Source organism: Scleropages formosus, chromosome 7 (genome assembly GCF_900964775.1).
Source record: "Scleropages formosus chromosome 7, fSclFor1.1, whole genome shotgun sequence".
Lineage (NCBI taxonomy): Eukaryota > Metazoa > Chordata > Actinopteri > Osteoglossiformes > Osteoglossidae > Scleropages > Scleropages formosus.
This window is the reverse complement of record NC_041812.1, coordinates 20374094-20395901: the sequence shown is the minus strand read 5'-3', so window position 1 is coordinate 20395901 and position 21808 is coordinate 20374094. Positions and strand designations below refer to the sequence as shown.

Sequence of the window (21808 nt, the reverse complement as noted above, 5' to 3'; positions counted from 1 at the left end):
AAACCCACATGAGCATGGGGACAACATGCAAACTCCATGCAGACGGAGCCAACTTTAAAGCCATATGTGGATCCACAGTCCATTATCTGGGTGGCACCAGTACCCCCGCAATATAATATGTAACAATGATAAAGTAACACATGATCAATTTTTGCTTTTCCTGTAAAAAGTAGTTCAGTATTTTTTTTTTTTCTGTTAACATCTTTTTTGATCGTAATAGTAAAAATATATTATTTTAAGGACATGTTAGATTAGTCTTTGTGTCTTTTTTATTGGAAAATTGTGATGGCACAGTGGTAATTTCTGACTGGCCCAATGTTTGATCCACAATAAACCGTGGAAGGAGGCTCTTTTTAAATCACAATATGCTGTTATTACAGTCATTGTTGATAATCTACTCTTGCATAGATTGGCCCTGTGATTTTTGATCTGCCATTAGAGAGGGGGTCTTGAAGGTCTGGCCGTCATTGCTTTGGGGCATCTGGCCAGCCTTCCGCTTGGAGACAAACAGCCAGACACAGATGAAGAACCCTGAAGGTTGGAGAGCAAAGATAACATGTGGGTGTGGAGTCAAAGCTCTGTGGTGAAGCTGCTTATAGATCACATCATCATCTGAACCCGCTTGTCCCGAGTGGGGTCACAGGAAGCTGGAGCCTAACCCGACAACACAGGGCGTAAGGCCGGAGGGGGAGGGGACACACCCAGGATGGGACGCCAGTCCATCGCAAGGTACCCCAAGCGAGACTTGAACCCCAGACCCACCAGAGGGCAGGAACAGGCCAAACTCGCTGCGTCACTGTGCCCCCTATGTAAAATATATGGTGTATATTTTATATACATATATGCAGCATCATATTAATATAGTAGCATAGGGAGGACGGTGGTTAGAGTGTACTGTACAAAAAATATAGCAATCGAAGTACATGCCTGCACCGTTGCAACCAAAAATCGATAAACAAGTAAGCAGTGTCATTTCTTTATGCAGTTAGAGCTTTTGACGATGGGTCTGTTACCTAGATTGTTTAGTCAGTGAAAAATGTCACGTCTTTCAATACAGTATTGTATGTACATTCTGGAGAGCACTGGATTCTCCTCCATCAGGACCTCCTCCCAAACTGTACGATGGATGGATGGATGGATGCATGGATGGATGGGTTAACTGTCACCTGTTGGAAAGCACACACTTACCCTGCAGTGAGTTAAAGATGCAGAAGAGGTACAGCACAGGCAGCGAGCAGGTAGTGTCTCTGATGCAGGAGAACGGCAGGCACCAGGTGATGCCCAGCACACTGGTGATACCCAAAAGGCTGCAACATCTCCTCCGGGCCTCGCTCTTCTCAGCCGGGCCGAAACCAACGCGGCGTCTGCATACGTGCCGGACCACCACCATCAGCATGCCCAGGTTAAACACGAGTATGATGCCAATGAAGCCCACGACGGTCACCAGCTTCACCGTCATATCTGCCAGGTAACACCTTCAAGCCAGAAAGACGCGCGCGCGCGCACACACACACACACACACACACACACACACACACACACACAGAGTTAGAGCTGCAACTGTCTTTTTTCCCCACAAACTTGAATGCTTGACAAACTAATTTGCATCTAATATCAGTATTTGCCCTTGAGCTCCTATAACTTTGCATGTGGGAGTTACGTCTTCATTTAATTTTCCTGTACATCACATGCAGCTCAGTACAACAAAGCAGAAGTGTACTTTCTCCTCTTTTACTTTTTACCATTTACTCATTATTTACTTTTTTTACCTGTTATGTTTTTTATGATATTATTTAGTCTGTTGTATTCTTTTCATTTTTACATATATTATGGGGAAGTGCACGTTATAGAAATATGTGGCACACCAAGTGTCTCTGGTGCTGGGAGACCCTGCGTGGTCCTTGTTTTGCGTACAACTTGATGATAATCTAACAAACAACCTCTTGACAAACTCACTTGGATTTCATTTCAGTATTTGCACTTAAAGTCCTACGACTCTGCATGTGGGTGCTACATTTCCATTGCAGAATTTTTCCACACGTCAGATGTAGTACAAGGTGGGACTTCCATCAACTGTTAAGCTCGGGGCTTTGTTAAACACGGCAGACTGCTCCATCGTGCTGTCGTTCGACAAGGTCGGAGGTCACAAATGTGTCCCAGCCTGCTTTCGTGTCCAACGACCCGTGCGTATAAAATATTTCTCGCATCTGCTCGATGACGTAGTAATTTAATTGAAGGACGGCCCAAAATGTGTTGAGTGCAGAGGGAAGGGGACCTACATGTAGACGTCGGCGGTGTCGTCCTCGGACAGCAGTTTCACACGCTGATAAACTTCTTTCTTGATTATGGCAACCAGAGCCACGACGACCGCAGGGAACCCTGGGAAGGCAGCGGCATGCTGTGAGGAGCGCTTTCCTAACCAAGACCTGCGGTTTTTCAGAGCGTCGAGCAACATGCAGAAAGGAATGGTGACACCAAGCTTTTATGGAACTGTGTGTAAAAGACCAGATTTTTGTGCCATGTCTGTTATGGTTTATTATGGGACCCCCTCTACTATTCAGCCATGAAAGGTGCAGCACGGATCCACACGGTCCCTGGCAAGCACATGCCCTACGACACACACACACACACACACACACACACACACACACACACACACGCAATGCCTGAAACCGCTTGTCCCGAGCGGGGTGACGGCAAAGAGGAGCCTAACCCGGCAACACGGCGCAGGGCTGGAGGGGGAGGGGGAGGGGACCCGCACAGGATGGGACGCCGGTCCATCGCAAGGCACCCCAAGCGGGAGTCGAACCCCAGACCCACCAGAGAGTAGGATCCAGACAATTCCACCGTGCCACCGCGCCCCCCCATCATGGCCTACTGGTGTGAATTAAAGTAAATAATGATGGTGAGTCACTAATAAAGAAAGGAGCTGAAGAGGAGTCCTTACCCCAGCCCACCAAGCACAGCTTGAGCAGGTACCTCCTGATGTATATGTTGAAGACTCGGACCAGCAGCAAGTACAGATGGAAGCCCTCGATTGCCGTCCAAGTGAACGCGGCGAGGAGCGAGTAGTGCAGGAGCGCGGCCACGGAGACGCAAAAGCCGAAGGGCAGCAGCGCCGCCACCAGCCCCGACAGCAAGAAGTGGACGTTGAGCAGGACGAGCGCCAGCATGAGGTTCAGGTGAACCTTCAGAGAAACGTCGGCGCCGGCCTTCCTGGTGCGACAGTGGGCAATGTAGTGGTTAGGGATTAGGGACACTCTGCCGTTTCACGTCTGAGGGAAGGCACTACTGCAGAAGCTTAGAGGTGTTTAAGGTGCACCGTAGCAGCAAAATGAACAGCAGCAAAACAAACAGCAATACTACTACTACTACTACTACTACTACTACTACTAATAATAATAATAAAAAGGTTTGGGAATTACATATGATTTGGGACTTTTCTACAGTCCTAACTCTCATTTTACTACTGACTTTCCCTTATGACAAGCTTAGAGTCAAAAGAGATATCTACCACTCAATGGAAAGCAATGCTTACAAGGCTGAAATAGCTTCCAGGAATTGCAAACAATTTGTTGTGTTTGTTTGCTCTGAGTGTGTGTGTGTGTGTGTGTGTGTGTGTGTGTGTGTGTGTGTGTGTGTGTGTGTGTGTGTTGTGCAAGTCCACTAAAAAAAAGCTATAGAAGAGCCTTGAGCATCAGTTAGAGCAAAAGTAAGGATTTATGCCATGGAGGAGGGCGCAAGGGAAGCAGGAAAAGTGTACGAGGTGGAGAAGAGAAGAGAGGGTGGGACACAGAGGGCCGGGGGTGCAGTTTCTACCACCGTCTGCTGAAAATGATCAGTGCCACCATCATGAATAAGAGGGACAGGCTGCAGCCCACCAGAGTGATGTAGGTCATAACCTGTCGGTCCAAAACTGAGACGGTGGAAGACACCTGTTCAAAAATCAGATCGGTTCATTTATCACTCAAGTGTTTCCTGAAATAATGAGGAAAATCAGTTTTCTGGGAATTTACGCCGTACCATTAACACAGCAAAGTAGGAGAGATGATCGCAGGAACAGGTGATCTGGTTGTCCAGCTCCTCCCATTTCGTCAAGCAGCCTTCTGTGCTATATCCTGAGCATACGGAGGAGAGCGACACCGTCGTTACGACATTGGCAAATAGTCAGTCGACCCGTTCAGCAGTGCCGTGTCCACCTTTCATTTACACAGAGGACACACGGCGCTGAGAACAAATGGACAGCAGACAGTAGTAATGGCAGTAAACAGTGAGCATCATTGCAGTTCTGGTAATTCAAGCCTGTTAAACAAGCCAATAAAGAGTCTGAAAGTTCAGCGCTTTAGCTGACTGCTCGGTGTTCTTAGATTTACTTATTTAGCAGACATTTTTCTCCAAAGCAACTGCCAATGAGCTCTGCGTAGTGTTACCAGCTCACACACCTTATTCGCCGCGGTGACTTACATTGCGAGATACACTACTTATTACACTAATACACTGGGTCACTCATCCATACATCACTGGAACACACACACTATGGGGGAACCTGAACAGCACATCTTTGGACTGTGGGAGGAAACCAGAGCACCTGGAGGAAACCCATGGAGACAACGTGCAAACTCCACACAGACTGAGTGGGAATCAAACCCACATCCCCTCAGACCATGCAGACACTATGAGACAGCAGCGCTACTGACCGTGTCACCATGCCATATTTACTACAAACTGTCACTTTTACCAATATTCATTGTTTTGTTAATGTTTTGGTGAAACAGTATTTAGTGAAATGACTAAAACTTATGTTTGCATATGAGTGTGGACACTTGGATTTTTGGAGACAAGAATCAATTTTACACCTCTTAGACTTCTCTAATTCAATACAAGGAAAACATTATTTACCTGCATGACAATTTGTATATGTAACAAACAGTTATTTTTACTTTAGATATAGAGGGAAAATAAAATTTGAATGACTAAGTTACTCTTGCATTCTCCCTTGGGACTTTTGGAAACAGGGTCTTTCAACGGAAGCCCTGACAAAATCAGAACAAGATAACACATATGTGAACCGTACATGTGGACAGCAGACAAAACTGAACATGCTGCCCCAAGTTACCTTTCACCTTACCTTTTGCAGTGAAATTATAAAAGTTGCACTGTGGCACTTTTTCCTTCTGTAGACAAAAAAAAATAACATCGAATCAGGGTTTAGGAGCAATTGTTTCTGTCTGTCTGTACGTAGCACCCGGGTGGAGGATTTGCAGTGCGATCTTTGTTCGTACCTCTAGAAGGGCTGAGGGCCTATTCAACATCATTGTGATATTGATACGGTCAGTTAGCCCTGAGATTCGTGTGTGTCTGATGTCCAGTCCCACCAACTGACCGTAGAGAACCTTCAGGTGGGAAGTCAAAGTAACTCATCTATTTATCTCAGTTCCTTGAAACATGTCAACACTTCACTTGCCAGTATATACTTCACATTTTCTTGCAAGAAAGGCTGTACTCAGGACACCTCGAAGTAGGTGGATGGATGGATGGATGGATGGATAACAGATACAGTAAGTGAGAGAAGCCTACCTCAGTCTGGTTGGGGAACGTGATCAAGCAGAATTGTATGATCTTGTCATAGTCTTGAGGACCCAAGACAGATTTGGGTAGCTGAACATGGACTGAGATGTTCTTCACCTCATCTTGATATGTGGACACCTGAGAATATTCCGGCGAACACGTGGGGGACGAGATTGTGATGGTCACGGTTCAAAACGCATTGCACTAATAAAAAGGTCAGTGGGTCTACAGCACATACATGCACTTTGTATTGCATGTCTGTCAGAGAAGAGTCTTTGGCAGATTGTGAACATATTATAAATAACAACAAGCCTCTGGCAGGATGTAGTGTGTTGCATGTATTGCACAAGTTTCTAGCGTGTGTGTGTGTGTGTGTGTGTGTATTTAAGGGTCCTGTTACTCATGACGGTTCATTGGTGCTTTACTGAAGTCTATGTTGATGACTCTTACATTTCTCAGACTGGCATAAATATCCAGGCCAGCAAAGTCCACACCAGCCTTGTGCAGTTGTGCTGCTAAAACATTGGTTATTATAGTTGCGGGGCCTTCAGTACAGACTCTCTCCGGAATGAACTCTAGTTTTTGCATGGCACTGTGGAAAAATATAAAGACATGAACTGACAGTAATAAAGCGCAATGAAGTGCTTTGAGCAAATTGATGTTATATCTCTACCGAAACCTCGTTTTAATCTGATGTGGTCAAGTGCGCTGTTGCAGAATGAGCAACTTATCTTACATCCTGCATTTGGTTGGTGGATCACATTGTTTATTACATGTTCATCACTGTCTAAAATAAAAACTTAATACTACTATGGTATGTTACTTTTACAGCTACCACCTTTTCACCATTACATCATGAATAGTAGATCAGATACTGAAATGCTGAAAAATGTTTTTGAAACTTCAGTTAAGTGAATTAAATGTAAATGTCAGTTAAAAAGTATAATCCATACCGATGCATTACAGCAGAAGGATCAGTGCCCTCCTCAATCATGTCATCAATTTCAAGCATTTCTTCTCTATGATATTCAATGTTTGAAATGTGATTTCCTGAAGCAAGGGGAGCTATGGTACATGTAATGTGAACAATCAGTCACAGAGGCACTAAAGCATCGTCAAACCAGTAGTCAAAGAAAGCACTTCACCTTTCAAACGGAGTAAAATCATGTATAACATGGTCCCAAACCAGGTCTTCATCCTAACAGGACAAAGAAGCTATTAGCCAGACTCAGAGACAATGGATGCAAGACCCATCGCCTTACTTTCGGTTGCGATCCATCATTTTGACTCTCATCACAGCAAAAATGAACATAGTAATGACAGTGGATGACTTCCCAGCACAATTTTACCGCAGTGAAAAAAGCATCCTGCACCAGGCACAACAGACTTGTAGAACATCGGGAAAAGTACAACGGTGCCGCAAGACTACTCCAGGGTGCTGTCCAGGTGCACCCCCCCAAAGTACCTATATGACTCCACAACCTCCAACTCCTCTCCATCAGTGACCACTGAACACAGTTGACCTTTGGACCTCCTGAAGTCCATCCCCATGTCTTTAGTCTTTCCAGTGTTGGTCTGTGGATGGTTTCTTCTACATCACTCAACAAAGTCCTTCACCAGAACTATGTACTCATCCCTCTGTCCTTCCCTGATAACCCAAATATTGCTGTATCACCTGAGAATGCCTGCACATGGCATGACTGGGAAATGAAACTAAATTCCAAGGTAAGCAGGGTAAGCAGGTTCCCCTCAGTGTCAAAAAACAGTAGGCAATATACAGCTGATCTCAGTGTAACAGAGGGGGGAAAACAAAAAGTAGACTTTTCCAAGAATAATAATATCTCATTAATTATTAAGATAAGTTGATTAAGAATCCTGGTGAAAACAAAGCTCAGTGGACATATTTGCATTTTCTCGCTCTACTCTCTCTGTCTGTATGCTGTTCTGACCCTGTGCTGTATGGAAAGCCAACTGAACTAAAAAGAATAAAAAATACAAAGCTGGATCAAAACATTTTTCATCCATGCTGCATATTGCTACTCATCTTAATTATTACGGGTTCATTTTCTGCTCCATTTGTAAAAATCTTTTATTTTATTTTGCCCTCTTCGTAATATAATCCTCATTTCAAATGGGATGGTTTGCATTAGAAAGCAGGTCACGGAATATGCATGTCGCCTGATGAAGACAAAACTGTTTTACTACTGGCAGAAAAATATCGCAAAAATAGGAATGCAGCTTTTGAGAAAGCAGAGATGAGCTCACCTTAGCGATCATGTGAAGAGTTCTACAGAAAAATGTTTCTAAGCTATATGCCAAAAACTGTCTTGCTATCAGCAGGAAGAGGAAGGAGATTTTTTCTGAGATAAAAACTTGTATGATTGTCCAGAAATTGAAGTTGGAAAAAGATGAAGAAAGACATTCTTTACAAACAATTAGTGTAACGAAACAAGGAGTGTCAACACAAACACAAGGAAATGAAGCTCTTAGACAAGAGCTCTTTTTTCCTCAAGGACCTCCATCTCAAGTTGACATCCCCAGCTTACTTTGCACCCCTCAAGCTCTTCTCTTCCCACCCTGGCCAACACACTCACCCCCTTATATTCGCTGTGAGTCCCCACACCGGTTGGACACTTAATTCACATTTTACCCACAATTCAATTACTCATAATAAACTCATTTTGCTGCTCAAACATAACACTCGCCAGTAATGTGGGTTGTTACAGTATATTGTTAATGCGAACAAGGTAATGGTATAGAGTAGAAACAGAACGTTATTAAAATAAAATTAAAACGGAAAATAAACTCAGGGTGTAAAGATGTCCAACTTGAGCTGATTTATCTTGTAAAGTTACAACACAGGGGGTGCGGTGGCACAGCGGGTTTGGCCAAGTTCTGCTCTCTGGTGGGTCTGGGGTTTGAGCTATGCTTGGGATGCCTTGTGATGGACTGGTGTCCTGTCCTGGGTGTGTCCCCTCCCCTCCAGCCTCATGCCCTGCATCACTGGGTTAGGCTCCGGTTCACCGCGACCCCGCTTGGGACAAGCGGTTTCAGACCTTGTGTGGTTACAACACATCCCCGATACCATGAAACTGCCCCCCTACGAACTGTACAAGTAAAAATCCTTCAGGTTTCATTACTGCTATGTTGTGTTACGAAAGTTATAATTTGTGCCATTTTTATCTTTGCGTTTATTCACTTAGCAGACGCTTTTCTCCAAAGCAACTTACAATGGATAATATGTAGTGTTATGAGCCCACACACCTTATTCACCAAGGTGACTTACACTGCTAGATACACTACTTACACTGGGTCACTCATCCATACACCAGTGGAACACACTCTCTCTGTGTCACTCACTCACTCACTCTCACACACATACACACTTTGATAGCATCCAATTTCCATTTGACAAGCCTGGGCAACTGGTTGCACAGTGGTTAGATCTGCTGTTTTTGGATCCAAAGGTCACAGATTCAAATCCCACATTAAGCTACAGCACCCTTGAGCCATATACTTACCCTCGATCACTCCTGTAAAAAAAGAGACTCAGCTGAATAAAGAAGTAAATAATTGTAGATAGCCGAACACTAAGAAAAGTCCCAGTTAGATGAACAAATGTAAATTATATTGATACTTTTTGACTGACCCTCTTTTTCAGGCTGTTCTATTTCTCAGTCCCCCATAACAGCATAGGGATCTGAAACTGGTCTTATACCTTATTGCTTTGTTTGCAGAATGTCTTCATGATCAATGTTTATTCATTTAGTAATTCTTTCCTCCAAAGCAACTTCCAGTGAGCACTATGTAGTGTTATCAGTGCACACACCATATTCACCAAGGTGACTTGGACTGCTAGATACTTCATCTAATTCAGTCTGTGTGGAGTTTATGTGAATATCTGCAACACATTTGTTTATTGTATAAGTTTTCTTGCGTAAAGAAAATGGGTCGTTAGCTCGCCAGTTTTTTGAATGCAAAATTGTGCAAGATTTAAGGTTTGATGTGTATGTTGATAAATCAGTCTGACCTAAAAAACACCATTATTCATGCAGCTTCTGCTGTTTAAAATTTCTTTATTTGTAAAACTTCATGATTCTGACAAATTAGTAGTGTCTTATTTCAAAAACAACATGTAAAAATACATTACACCTTTCTTATTTCAGGAAAGAAGGGGGGGAAAAAAAAAAAACATAAAAAATAAATTACAATATCAGTAGTCCAGAGGAGCCATGAGTAGTTGCAGTTCTCTGAAGGCACTCCCATGTCGTCCAACCAGTCCAGCCTTGTTCTTTACAAGATTGCTTAAGTTCTTCAGCTGCTTATAGCAGGCCTTGCACTTCTGGAGCCTGCATTCCAAAAGGGGAAGAACAAGTCTTCTCATAAAATGTGTTCTTCCTTTTCTTTTTACATGGTAGACAGCATAGGCTGTCAGCAATGCTCAGTCACATAAGTTTTAATAGCGTGATAAAGTAAAACTTTACCTTTCCTCTCGGGATATATCTACTCCAACAGAAGGAGGCGCTGCCAGTGTGTCAGAGATCAGGGGCCAGAAACGTTTCAGAATTAGCTTTAAGGACGTGCAACCGGTCTGGACATAACTGAAAGAAAAATATAAATAAGTACAGGTGCCATTGACTTGGTGTAATTAAACCATTTTACCTTTAGCACTGCTACAAATCAAGCCGACAAATACAAATTTCATGCACATTATGTTAAAGCTGGTGTTAAGATAATTAATCCTGGAATAAAATGTTTCCACTAAAACACACACAGCATGGTATATCATTCATATACAGAGGCAAATAAACAGTGTCAGCTCTCACCTCTCATATTTGCTCTGCAGCAACTCTTCTATCTGTGGCAGGATGGAGGTGCATAGATCAAGCTTCCATAATGACCTGGGGACAAAGGGCAAAGTGTAAATCACCTTGGTGAATAAGGTGTGGGCTAGTAACACTACATAGTATCCATTATAAGTTGCTTTGGAGAAAAGCATCTGCTAAGGGAATAAATGTAAATTTACATTACATTTACTCATTTAGCAGACACCTTTGAACAAAGCAAAACAAAAGTGTACTTCAGATGGAGAGATATAGATGTAGGCATGCGATTCTTAAGTACACTCACTTTATCTAATGCCACTTTTTAAACTGCCAAACATCAGAAGGGTAAAATGATGGAAGAAACAGCATATAATGTTCACAGGAAATAAAATGGTAATTATGACAGAATGTAATGGAATTTCATTGACTACAGTAAATCTGAGGGATGTGTTTTCAGACCCTTCTTGAATGTTGAAAGAGATTCAGCAGCTGAGGGATAGAGGGGGATCATTCAACTACAAATGATCTCGCTAATTAACACTGAATTCTCTACAGCTATACAAATCCTCACTGATACCAGCAATGCGGAACGTGATTCATAATTTGTTAACATGAAAATTACTGAAGCTAATTAAACACTACCCAAATGTTGGAATTAACAAGGTATTTCCATCCTAATTAAATATCTAAAGTACATTAACCCTACAACGTAGCAGACCGCTGAAGTTACTTACGGCTTAAGGTTGATGATGTTCAGGATGTCTACAACAATGGACAGGTCATTGATAGCCACAGCACAGTCTAGGGATGTCTGAAGTGCAAAAGAGAGGATTCAATCAATTTCACTGATCCATCCTACTTTTACTTACTATGTACATACATGTACATCTCACAGAACACCATCAGAAGCCCCCCCCCCCAAAAAAAAATTACCTAAAATATGGCTAATTAATTAGGTATGCAGAAATTCTAAGAAATCTTCCAGCTACTTCTTCAAGTGGTTGCTGTTGAAAACGATGCATCTACAAGTTAACACCAGTTTTTTTTCTTGTTGTAAAAAACTGTTACCTGCATAAATTAGACAGAAATCATGCAACACAAGACTTAAGTAGGTTTCTCCATTTTTCATATACTCTTTCTGGTCTGCACATAATGTCAGTCAAAAACAATCATGCACCTCACGCTGCTCAGGAATGTTTTACCAATTTCTTTAAGTTCCAATTTTTCATTGAGCACACTGCACCTGGATACAGCTGTATGCCAAATTTGTTAAAGATAAATCTTCATAAATAATAGTCACTAAAAGAAGTTACTTTGTTTATTAATGTTTCCTTTACAAGTGTACCACTTGTAAGCAGCTGCACGCACCTTGACATCCCCGCTATTCCACACAGATCGAACAGTATCCAGGTTCTTGAGCCGGCTGGTCAGCATCACACACATGGTATCATGTCCCTTGCGGATCTGCGACATGGCATCTTCGTCACTCAGTGCAGATGGCTTGTGATTCTTCATTACCTGCAGCATACACGAATACAAATTGTTCAGCAATTCAAAATGCATATCAAAATTTGGACTACGGAAAACTGTCTGGTCACCCCCAAAGAACTCCTATCATATTCTAGCTCACAGAATACAGGCTTCACTTGCAGTGTTACTCATTCCAGAAATCTGCTTGTAAAGTGAATTTTTGTAAAATTAACGGTAAATTAATGTGTTTGACTTTTTCCCCAACAAATATGCAAAATTCCAACCTTATCTTTTAGAGCAAGAAGAAAAACTAATTTAAACCAAATCCAGCATTTCGCTAGACACCTTTAAATCCAGGTAAGAGGATGTTTAAAATTAAGCATATACATTTGCGTGTCCCTGTACCGCTTTTGCACCCACCATTTCACTTATTATATTCTACTTTTTTTTTTTTTTTTGTTCTGTTGTATCTGAGCACCAGGGTGGCACAGCAGGTACCACTGGTACATCAAAATTGCTGAAATCTGAAGATTCTGTTTGCATGGGCTTCTTCTGGGTGCTCTAGTTTCCTTCCATGCTCCAAAATCATGTGTTTCAGGTGATCTGGTAACTCCCAACTGCCAGTAGAATGTGTACGTTTGAGTGAATGAGTATGTTTGACTGCCCTATAATGGACTGGCATGCCTTCCAGGGTGTGCCGTTTCATGTCTGATGCTTCCTCATTGGACAAGTGGCTATTATTAATGGATGAACAGAGCCATCAGTTTTATTGCTGTAATTTTATTTGATGTTTGTTTAATTTGGCTGTTCTATTATTGCAATTAAAAAAAAAAAAAACTGTAAATTGCTTAAATGTTTTAAAACATAAAGTTAAATATCTGCTCACCGTGGAAGAAACTGCTATAGCCGATGTTGAAGCCTCCAGGAAAAAAAAAACCTGAAATAAACTGCTACAAGGCCAGGACTCACAGCAATAATCATTTATTCATTTTATATTCTATTCTAGCCTGGGGTGGTCTTTGAGACATGCAGGTGCAGGTGCTATCCAACATACCGGGAGGAAGTCGCTCACATTGAGGCCAATAGGCTCATTTCTGGAGGAGAAGATGACTGCAGGCTCAGGTCTGGGCTGTGCTGTGGCTGCAGCAGGAGAAACCACTGGAGGAGGGCAAGCTGGATGAACCACAGCAGGTTGTTGGCGGCTCGTACCAGTCACCACTGTGGGCTCCACCCTGATGACGGGTGTAGATGATGCCACAGGGGCACTCTTCAGATGCCCAGACTGAAAGCATAAACAGGCATTGCATGACACTTCGCTAGGTTCCACTAATAATCACACAACAGTATCACCATGCTTAGGTTGCGCAAAATGGTATTTATAACCAGAGTCCACAATATGTAACCGCAAGTTGTTCCGTTTTAGCAGCTCAAAGTCTTCCATAGTCTTCGTACAAGCAGCAATAATACATTTGTTTAAATCCAGAAAATGTTAAGAGCACTATTTGCAATTTACAGTCCTGATAAAAACTAATTTCCAGTAAAAACCCTGATTCTTGCCTTCGTCACTTGCAAGTGCTGGGAATTTTGTTTATAAGCCAAACTAGTTCTTGGTATTGGTACAAGACATTTTACAAGTTAGACTAATTCACACTAAAAGCAAAGTTCATCTAAGCAAAAATAATAAAAAAAAATACAATTTTTTTGCATTTTAAGGAAAGCATTTAAGAGGAGTTCTACACTAAATGTCACCTCAGTGCACGTTATCATAAGAGTAAAATTAAAGGAAAAAAAGTAATATGAAATTGAAATTTACAAGATCCCAGACACACTTACTGTCAGTTTCTCAGGCATTGGGGTCATAACTTCCAACACTGAGTTTTGCTTCACCAGGAAACTCTCTGAAATATGAGCATAAAAATAAAAGTACATGACAAACCTTTAGCCTGTTGCAATCTACTGTCAGTTTTGGTAGGGAAAAATTCCACCTCTTTCTGAACTGACATCCAACCCCTTCCCAAAGAGCAAGTAAATATAACAAAAGTGATACCCCACTTCAGAAAATGTGTACAAATAAAGGCAGACTTTATAAATTCCATCACTGATGGTGAAGGACACGTGGTTAAAAGAAGGCTCCAACTACTCACCATCTTCAGGTGGAGCTGGAAAGGGCTCACTCCTCCTTGGGGGTGTACGAGCTATGAGAGGGCCACAGAAGCAAGCAGATTATGTTCTGACACTGAACCACACTTAAGACACAAAATATCTGGGGTCTCGGGGGAAAATCACCACACTTTTGTACAATTACGTATATTGCAAAATACAATGAAACTGCTACACCAATTATTTTTCAACTGAAATTACTTGACAGAATTTTATTGAACAGACCATCAACAACCGAGCACTTCAGAACTTTTGAGTGATCTGTAGTCTATGTTGGTTATATGTTTGTACAGAATAAACATTAGCACTGGGTGTGAACAACCTACAGATGGCATTCTTTGGCTGAAAGATCTCCTTGTAGTCCTCGGCATTGTGGATCTCTGCAGTAGACTCCTTCTCCTCACGTTCATCCTCACTACTAGGGCTGCGCCTCTCCCCCTCAGGGCTGCGCCGTTCACTTTCTGCATTCTGTTTCACCCTGTACGAGAAAATGTTATTCTAAATGTCAGAAACAAACGATCTGAACATACAGATATTTTCTCGGGGATACATCCTCTTGCAGTGAAGACAAGTTCAGAAGGCAATAGTAGAATGGTATGGGACACAGACTGAGGCAGGACCTCTGATTGGTGCACGTTGTTAACGGGCGATCGTAGTTGCGGCGGATTGTTGCGCCTTTGGGCGTGGGTTCAGGAAGCAGCTTATCATCTTGAATCAAGCCCTGGATAACAGAACCGGACTTCTTCACACGATTTAGATCCACAACATAGGAGGAGACATTTGTGAACTGATATGAGACTCCGATCTGATAGGATGAAAACAAGAAAGGGAGGGGGAATATGGAAAAGAAAATGTCAATCGCAGTGAGAAAACACCTACAAAAGCACACTTAGTAAACAACCATTAAAGTTCATTAGTGACTTTTATGGATAACTGCTGTATGCTTAAATGTAAGATTTTTTTCCCCCCAGAGATAAGTGTCTGCGTATGCCCCAATTTATATGCATGCATGTATGGGTGTGTGTGTGTGTGTGTGTGTGTGTGCGCGCGCACACTAAACAGTATGAGAAACAATATGGTACAACACCTACCAGCTGGTTGTTGCAGATGGCCAAGTCAGCGACCCGGCCCCAGCCCACAGGCACCACGTCGAAGCAGCGGTCAGGCTCCCAGCCATATACACGAAGGGAATCTTGGGAGCCGCTGTACAGACAGCACCCATCGGGATGAAAAGCTATGCACCTGCAAGAGACGGAATGTCTGCTGAAATGGGGAATGTTTGCTGAGCTGCTTCACAAGAGACACCATATGTGTATACTGACAAGCCTGTCTGAGGTGCAGCAGGCCCCCTGGGAGCATAGAATTTTCCAGTAAATACTGTAATCACACCTGACACCCACCTCACTGGGCCAGTCTCTCCTTCAGAAGAGCCGATCAATTTAAACTTCTCCAGGTCCCACAGCTTGATAGTCCTGGGTGAGACCGAGAAGAAGAGTAAGGGACGTGCATGAAGTTTTACTTGGGCTCCTCAAGGAACACCTTTCTCCTTTAGATATTTATCACCTAGCTCAAAATCCTACTTATAAACTCGACAATTCATACTAACTTTCAGGGTGTTACTTTGTTATCCTGTTCTTTCATTTAACTTTTCTTAAATAAGGATTCCTCATGTCTGTATGCAGACATTAATGCAACAAGACTCAAGACATACAGCAAAACTCTATTCCACGGACATACCTGTCAGAGCTGCCTGATGCCAAGAGGTACTCATTTGGGTGAAACTGGATGATGTTTACAGCACCAGTGTGAGCTGTAAACTCTGTAATCATCTTTCCTGCTGTCAAGTCCCACAGCTTCATCATGACAGTGAGGAAGATGGGGAGAAAACCACTTGTTTACACCGGGAAAGCATCTTGAACTGCCAATTACGCAAGTTGCACAATTGTGCAATTGTCATAATGTATGAAAAATTGTTACCAAAGTGCAGAATACTACTACACAACCCTTAGAGAAGTACCAGGCTAATTCACAGAGAGACATCAATACCAGCTGCCCTGTAATGCTGCAATACCTTCCTATACTGGGCTCCACATACTTTACCTTTATTGTACTGTCATCACTAGAGGATGCGAGCCACTTGCCATCTGGACTGAAGGCCAGACACCGCACTGCCTGTGTGTGGCCCTTGAGAAGTAAAACAACAACATTTTCTAGAAAAGAGGCACTTTTGCAAACCCACACACCATACTCGTAATACCAAATTATACTATACATCTAGATGCACAAAGACAAACTGCATTTTAACATCTTCCCCACAATAAAACCCAGAATGAGTTCATCTACAATGCCAACGGTTTCCTTTCTTAAGGACGTTTCTCAGTATTTTACATGGAATATTTAAGCAAAACATTCAGTACTGCTGTGTAAGGTACGTGCACTTTTGAAGAATCTGATCTGTAAGAAACATACCAAAATAACTTTGTTTTGTTGCATAAACTATATGAATTTTCCATCAAAATTCCACGGAGTACACTTCAGCTAAGTACAACTGAAGGTAGGGCTTTAAGTCTCATTCAAAAATGCAACTGAGCAAAACTACTTAATGATCTTAACTATGAATGTGTATTAGGATATGCTCATAGTGTATCCTGTATAGTATTACCATTTGTTTCATTTATTTCTATGCTGCTACTGTTGCTTTTAGGCTTTTAAAAACAAATAATGAATGTGAAAAGTAAACATATACTGACTTTAGCTTGTATGTCTAAATTTATGTCAAGTGATCCTTACTGTGAAGTTCAGAAACATAATTAAATGGAAAAATCGTCAATAATTAATTGTTACTACTTTGCAAACTCAGCCAGCAAAATCTACTTTGTCCTAATTTCTGCCAGACATTAGTTAAAGCTATAATGACATTTCAAAATTTTCTACTGAATGTCAGAACAAGAGAGTTTATTTTACCTTGTACCTGAAGACACATCCTTTTCTCCTAACGTCCCAGAGCTGAAAGAAAAATATCATCATGAGAAATGTACTGCGCTGTAAAGTTTGAGGGTACAACTATACTGTAATCAGGACCATAACAAAAAGCAAGCATAATTTTCCTAAAGCCTTCATCATTCCACCTTGATATTGGTGTCCAAGGAGCCTGAGGCCAGGTGTTCGCCAAATGGGTGAAAATCCAGGCTGCAGATATTTGCCTTGTGCCCCATCAGAGTACGCAGAACTAGGCAGACAAAATGAAGTTAGCCTTATTAACCTAAGAATGACACATAGTTCAATGCACAGTAAAGACGTTAATTTACAAGTGCAAGATGAGGCTAACATCTTTCCTCACACAAAGGCACACAGAGTTAAAACCCGATGCTTCAAACTCACTTTTGGCTGCCTCCAGATCCCAGACCCGCAGCGATCCAGACTGTGACCCAGCGACCACCTGCTCCTCGGAGCTGCTGAACTGGATGCACTCCACGGGGTTGTTGTGTCCAGTCAGTCTCTGTGGGACACAGACAATAGCGCTATGGCTGAGAGGTGTGGTGAAACACCACAAGACTTAAAAACATACAAATCTGACAAGAGTCCCAAACAGCAAACTTGGAAGGATGACTTTTGAAGAGGGTGAACAATCTCCAAATTAAAAGAAAGGGAAACACACCTGTTCGGCATGTAATGTGGTTCATTTGTTCCATGAAATCACCATGAGGCAATTAAGAATGGCTCAAGTTACCAGTATTTCTTATGATGGTGAAAAATAATCAGATACTGGATGAAAAATTATTTCTACCTTATCTTTTAGTGTTATATTGTCTTTCATTACCAACAACTTCTTGTCAGATCTGTCACGGATGACTAGAGTGTCCAGCAAGTTCACTCTGGATGGAAGTAAATTTCCAAAATTTCGTAATTTAAATTGCAATATACGATAAATTGGCTCATGTATGTTTATGATATAAAGGTCACAACATCACTGCCTAAATCTTTCACTCTAGAAATCATGAAGATGCTGTTAATCCTGAAACTGTGCAGCATTAAGGTTTGACATTAGGTGATCATTTCATCATAAGGGTTAGGCTTCTTTACACTAGTGAAGAACTATTCATTTATAAAAGCTATTAAATGGTGTTAACCGTTTTGATAGAGACTCAAAGATTCGGGTTCAAATACCCACTTCCAATGTAGCATCCTCAGTTAAGGTATTTACCCTGAATTTCTCCAGAAAAGAAGGGGGGAAAAAAACAAAAATTACAAATGAGTATATCACTGCAAGTTCCTTAAAACTGTAAGCTGCTTTGGATAAAAGCATCAGATAAATGAGAAATAATAACAGTGTAGAATTTGGTATTTGTACTAACATGGCGGTGTGTGCAGACACAGCAGCTCAGCTCTAAGCACCAGTTTGCCTACTGGGCAAACCGCTCCGCAGAACGTGCCGTTACAACAGCTCTCCACACCGCTCTGACACACTTAGAGGAACCAAACAGTTATGCAAGCATGCTATTCATGGGCTTTAGTGCTACATTTAACACTGTCATCCTTCACAAACTGGTCAGGAAACTGGACAACCTGGGCCTTGGTTCTTCTCTGTGCTCATGGGTCATAGACTTCCTCACAGACCGCCCACAGCAAAAACTGGTAACCGCACGCACTTCCTCCACCCTCATTCTAAACACAGGAACCCCACAGGGATTCGTACTGAGCCCCATGCTCTTTACACTCTTCACCCACAACTGCATCCCCCTCCACACAACTCCTAATTAAATTCCCAGACAACACAACAATAGTTGGGCTGATTTCAGACAATGAGAAGACGGCCTACAGGCTTGAGGTGAAATATCTGGCTGAGTGGTGTAAAGACAATAACCTGATCCTTAACACCTCTAAGACCAAGGTAATGGTTATTGACTTCAGTAGAACAAAGGAGACAGACCACCTCCCCCTCCACATACATGGAGAAGCAGCGGAAAGCACGGAAAGCCTAAAGCTCCTTGGCGTCTGTGTATCAAAATAGCTGACATGGACCCACAACACCTCATACCCGGCCCAATGAAGGCTCTTCTTCCTCAGGAAGCTGAAACAGGCCCAGCTCCCACAAAAACTGCTGCTAAATTCCTACAGGAACATCGAGAGCATCCTGAATAACTGCGCTACCGCATGGCATGCCAGCTGTACAGCCGCCAAGCGAAAGAATCTGCATCATGTGGTGAAGTAGGCCCAGCGAGTCATCAGGATGGAGCTCCCAAACTTAGACACCGTCTCTGCTAGCTGGCTAGATAAGAAGGTTGGCAGTATCATCAAGGACACCATACACCCTAGTCACTCCCTGTTTGAAACGCTGCCATCTGACAGTTCAGGACAATAAAATCCCACACCAATAGACTGAGGAACAGCTTCTTTCCCAGAGCTGTGGCCTCCCTCACACCCCTCCCTACCCAACCAGAGAACTGATCACAAGAGCTAGCTGCAACCTCCATCACTCCCCCACATCCACCCCCCAAAGCTGCTAATGACTTCAAAGCTTAAATCCAATCCTTTATTTATTTAAAGTGCTTCTTCCGCTGCTGTTTGAGAGTTGCCACACAAAATTTCAATGTATTGCATACAATGACAAAGTATCTTATTTCAGTTGTGAAATATGTCTACTGCTTTGTGTAAACAGGTTGCGATTGGTTAAAATTGTGAGCTCCATAGGACGTAAGAAGTAAACAGTAATACAATTCTGAAACTAAACCAACTATATGCCACTACAAATTATACTATAAACTGACATACCTTGTATGGGAGCCCATAAAATTAGTTATATCTCTCATAAACTCCAATAAGAGTTAGCCACTGTCCAACAGGAGCGCAACAAGAGGTGGGAGTGCACAAAACTTTTACGTGAGAGGTATTTCCATACCATGATGCAGTTGGGTTTGCTGACAGCCCAGATGTTCACAAGGCAGTCCTCCCCGCCCGTGGCTAGCAACCGGCCCGACGTCTTCCCCAGAGCCAGCGAGGACACGTTGCTGGAGTGTGCCACGATCTCCTCTAGAGCAGAGAGAGCTCAGTCATTAATAATGCCACCACACTGCCTCAGCTACGCAAATCTCTGGGTATTCACAGAAACACATGCTCTGCATTACATCGATACCGCAAACCTGGCACGAAAAACGTAGGCCATTACGTTAAAATGCTTTGATCGCCGATCCCGACGACAAATACGGGGTCAAAACCGGGATTCAGCCGAAAATAATAAGTATACATTCGCCACCATCTGCCATTTTCCTTGCTTTTAATGTATTATCCTTATCAGTCGTGATATTACTCCCATTTAGAATAAAGATGCCTGCTTTAAAAAGCTGCTGATGGTCTTTTCCAATTAATATTCTTTCTTAACGTATCAGAATTACTGTTTAAACGGTAGGGCAACACTTACGTAGTTTCCACGACGTCTTAGTTGCACTGGCTCCTGCCATGCTTTACAATTAATGACAACCAAATGACAGCTTATGTAACCGAATGCGGAATTATGTCAAACGCAGACAGAAAAGAGAATGGTTGTTCTTCATTCTTTTTCACCGAGCTGCTGATAGGACCTGTGGAAAGAGACAAGAAAAGACATTACTGTACTACAGGTAAAGGCCTCGTAGGGACCAAGAGCCACTTGAGCGCAAAGCCGCTGTTCGCTGCAATAACCGTGTCTACCGATAGGGGTCGACAAAAGCAAGCAGTAAAAAAAAACTAAGCACAGTACTGTACTCCAACGCTTCGCTTCTGTCAAACTGCAATAACACTAACATTGCGCCCGTCATGAATCATAGTTCATCGACATACTGAAACCGTATACGTGGACGGATAAATCGCAATTTAATCATGTTAGAACCTGACAAAAACAGAGGGCAACTAAACATACGAGCAACACGAATGAAGTCATAACACACAGATCACGGAAAAAAAAGCGAACGCAGGCATACAGCTGGCAGTCAAGAAAAGAAAATAAAAGTTAGATATTCCTGTTTCCCATTAACGCGACTTTTAAACGTTTACAGTAAGGCAAGGCAAAGTAACAAGTTACACATGAGAGCTGAACACAACATTCCATTCGATTCGTATTCGAGCTACCAGCTTAGCATAGATAGATATCTAAGACAGTTAGTCACACTGACATATACCTTGGTCAGTCTAATCATTCAGAAATCTAAACCCACCGTCTGACTAGCTAGCAGCTAAATGGAACAAAGTTAAAAGAAAATAATGCTAGACAGTAAACAGTTCAACTGTTGACATCTTTATTTCGTTATCCGATGCCCTCGGTTCTGGAGGTTCAGACACACCAATCAAGAAGGGCAGTTCTGATTGGCTGATATACGCTTAGCAACCGCGCAGCGTTTCGTTCCTTAATTAAAGTACAGTAACTTCACTGTTATTTAAAATAATGTGAATTCACATATATTACCAAGATACATTATTTTAGAGTGACCATCGCCTTTGCTTAAAGACTTTTTTTATTAAAAAAAATACCTTTATTCCGCTATAGCACAATTCATTCAAACAAACGGGAGCCACCGTGGTTACGGTTAGCCAATAAAATTCCCGAATGTTCACGCGGACGTAATGACGTAATGACGGCTGTATTGACGTGCCAAAAAAAAAAAAAAAAAAGTGTTTGTTCCATGGAGAAGCGTGGATGCAGCGCAGGTGTCAATCAGCGTACGAAAAATGTACAGGAGTTCCAACTCAAACCTAAACAGTCTGTGGCAGGACGCTGTACGGCAGTTGTAGCAAAATAATAACGTTAAATG

At 42.2% G+C, this 21808-nt stretch overlaps 2 protein-coding genes across 3 annotated transcripts; both read right to left on the bottom strand.

Annotated features, from left to right (window-relative positions):
- Window positions 1-317: 317 nt before the first annotated feature.
- On the bottom strand, window positions 318-7853 carry LOC108926220 (adhesion G-protein coupled receptor G5-like). The gene is made up of 12 exons (XM_018738810.2): window positions 7834-7853; window positions 6714-6766; window positions 6019-6160; window positions 5578-5706; window positions 5283-5393; window positions 5129-5174; window positions 4024-4118; window positions 3823-3935; window positions 2948-3216; window positions 2280-2379; window positions 1189-1475; window positions 318-531 (listed from the first exon to the last, which is right to left on the bottom strand). Exons 1-12 carry the CDS (start codon window positions 7843-7845, stop codon window positions 395-397), a joined length of 1494 nt encoding a protein of 497 aa, XP_018594326.1. The 5' UTR covers window positions 7846-7853; the 3' UTR covers window positions 318-394.
- A 1774-nt stretch (window positions 7854-9627) lies between these two features.
- On the bottom strand, window positions 9628-21320 carry katnb1 (katanin p80 (WD repeat containing) subunit B 1). 2 transcript variants are annotated; one of them, XM_018738803.2, is made up of 20 exons: window positions 21179-21320; window positions 20443-20602; window positions 19924-20054; window positions 17406-17523; window positions 17153-17253; window positions 16989-17030; window positions 16125-16208; window positions 15762-15877; window positions 15425-15496; window positions 15116-15266; window positions 14645-14829; window positions 14351-14502; window positions 14009-14059; window positions 13698-13762; window positions 12919-13146; window positions 11763-11912; window positions 11129-11205; window positions 10395-10469; window positions 10053-10169; window positions 9628-9917 (listed from the first exon to the last, which is right to left on the bottom strand). In XM_018738803.2, exons 2-20 carry the CDS (start codon window positions 20480-20482, stop codon window positions 9782-9784), a joined length of 2091 nt encoding a protein of 696 aa, XP_018594319.1. In that variant the 5' UTR covers window positions 20483-20602; window positions 21179-21320; the 3' UTR covers window positions 9628-9781. The 2 variants fall into 2 exon arrangements, with proteins under 2 accessions (XP_018594319.1, XP_018594318.1); XM_018738802.2 differs by having other exon boundaries at window positions 21215-21320.
- Between the last annotated feature and the right edge of the window lie 488 nt (window positions 21321-21808).

What these genes read in the sequence shown, in the direction of transcription:
- LOC108926220 (XM_018738810.2), bottom strand. An exon ending in CTGATCATTTTCAGCAGACG is followed by an intron (nt 3,217 to 3,822) that starts GTGGTAGAAACT and finishes CTGTCGCACCAG; the next exon opens with GAAGGCCGGCGCCGACGTTT. An exon ending in CATCTTTAACTCACTGCAGG is followed by an intron (nt 532 to 1,188) that starts GTAAGTGTGTGC and finishes TCCAACCTTCAG; the next exon opens with GGTTCTTCATCTGTGTCTGG.
- katnb1 (XM_018738803.2), bottom strand. Translation starts at nt 20,482, where the DNA reads ATGGCAGGAGCCAGTGCAACTAAGACGTCGTGGAAACTAC. An exon ending in GCAAACCCAACTGCATCATG is followed by an intron (nt 17,524 to 19,923) that starts GTATGGAAATAC and finishes TGTGTCCCACAG; the next exon opens with AGACTGACTGGACACAACAA. An exon ending in AACATCATCAACCTTAAGCC is followed by an intron (nt 10,470 to 11,128) that starts GTAAGTAACTTC and finishes CTTTGTCCCCAG; the next exon opens with GTCATTATGGAAGCTTGATC.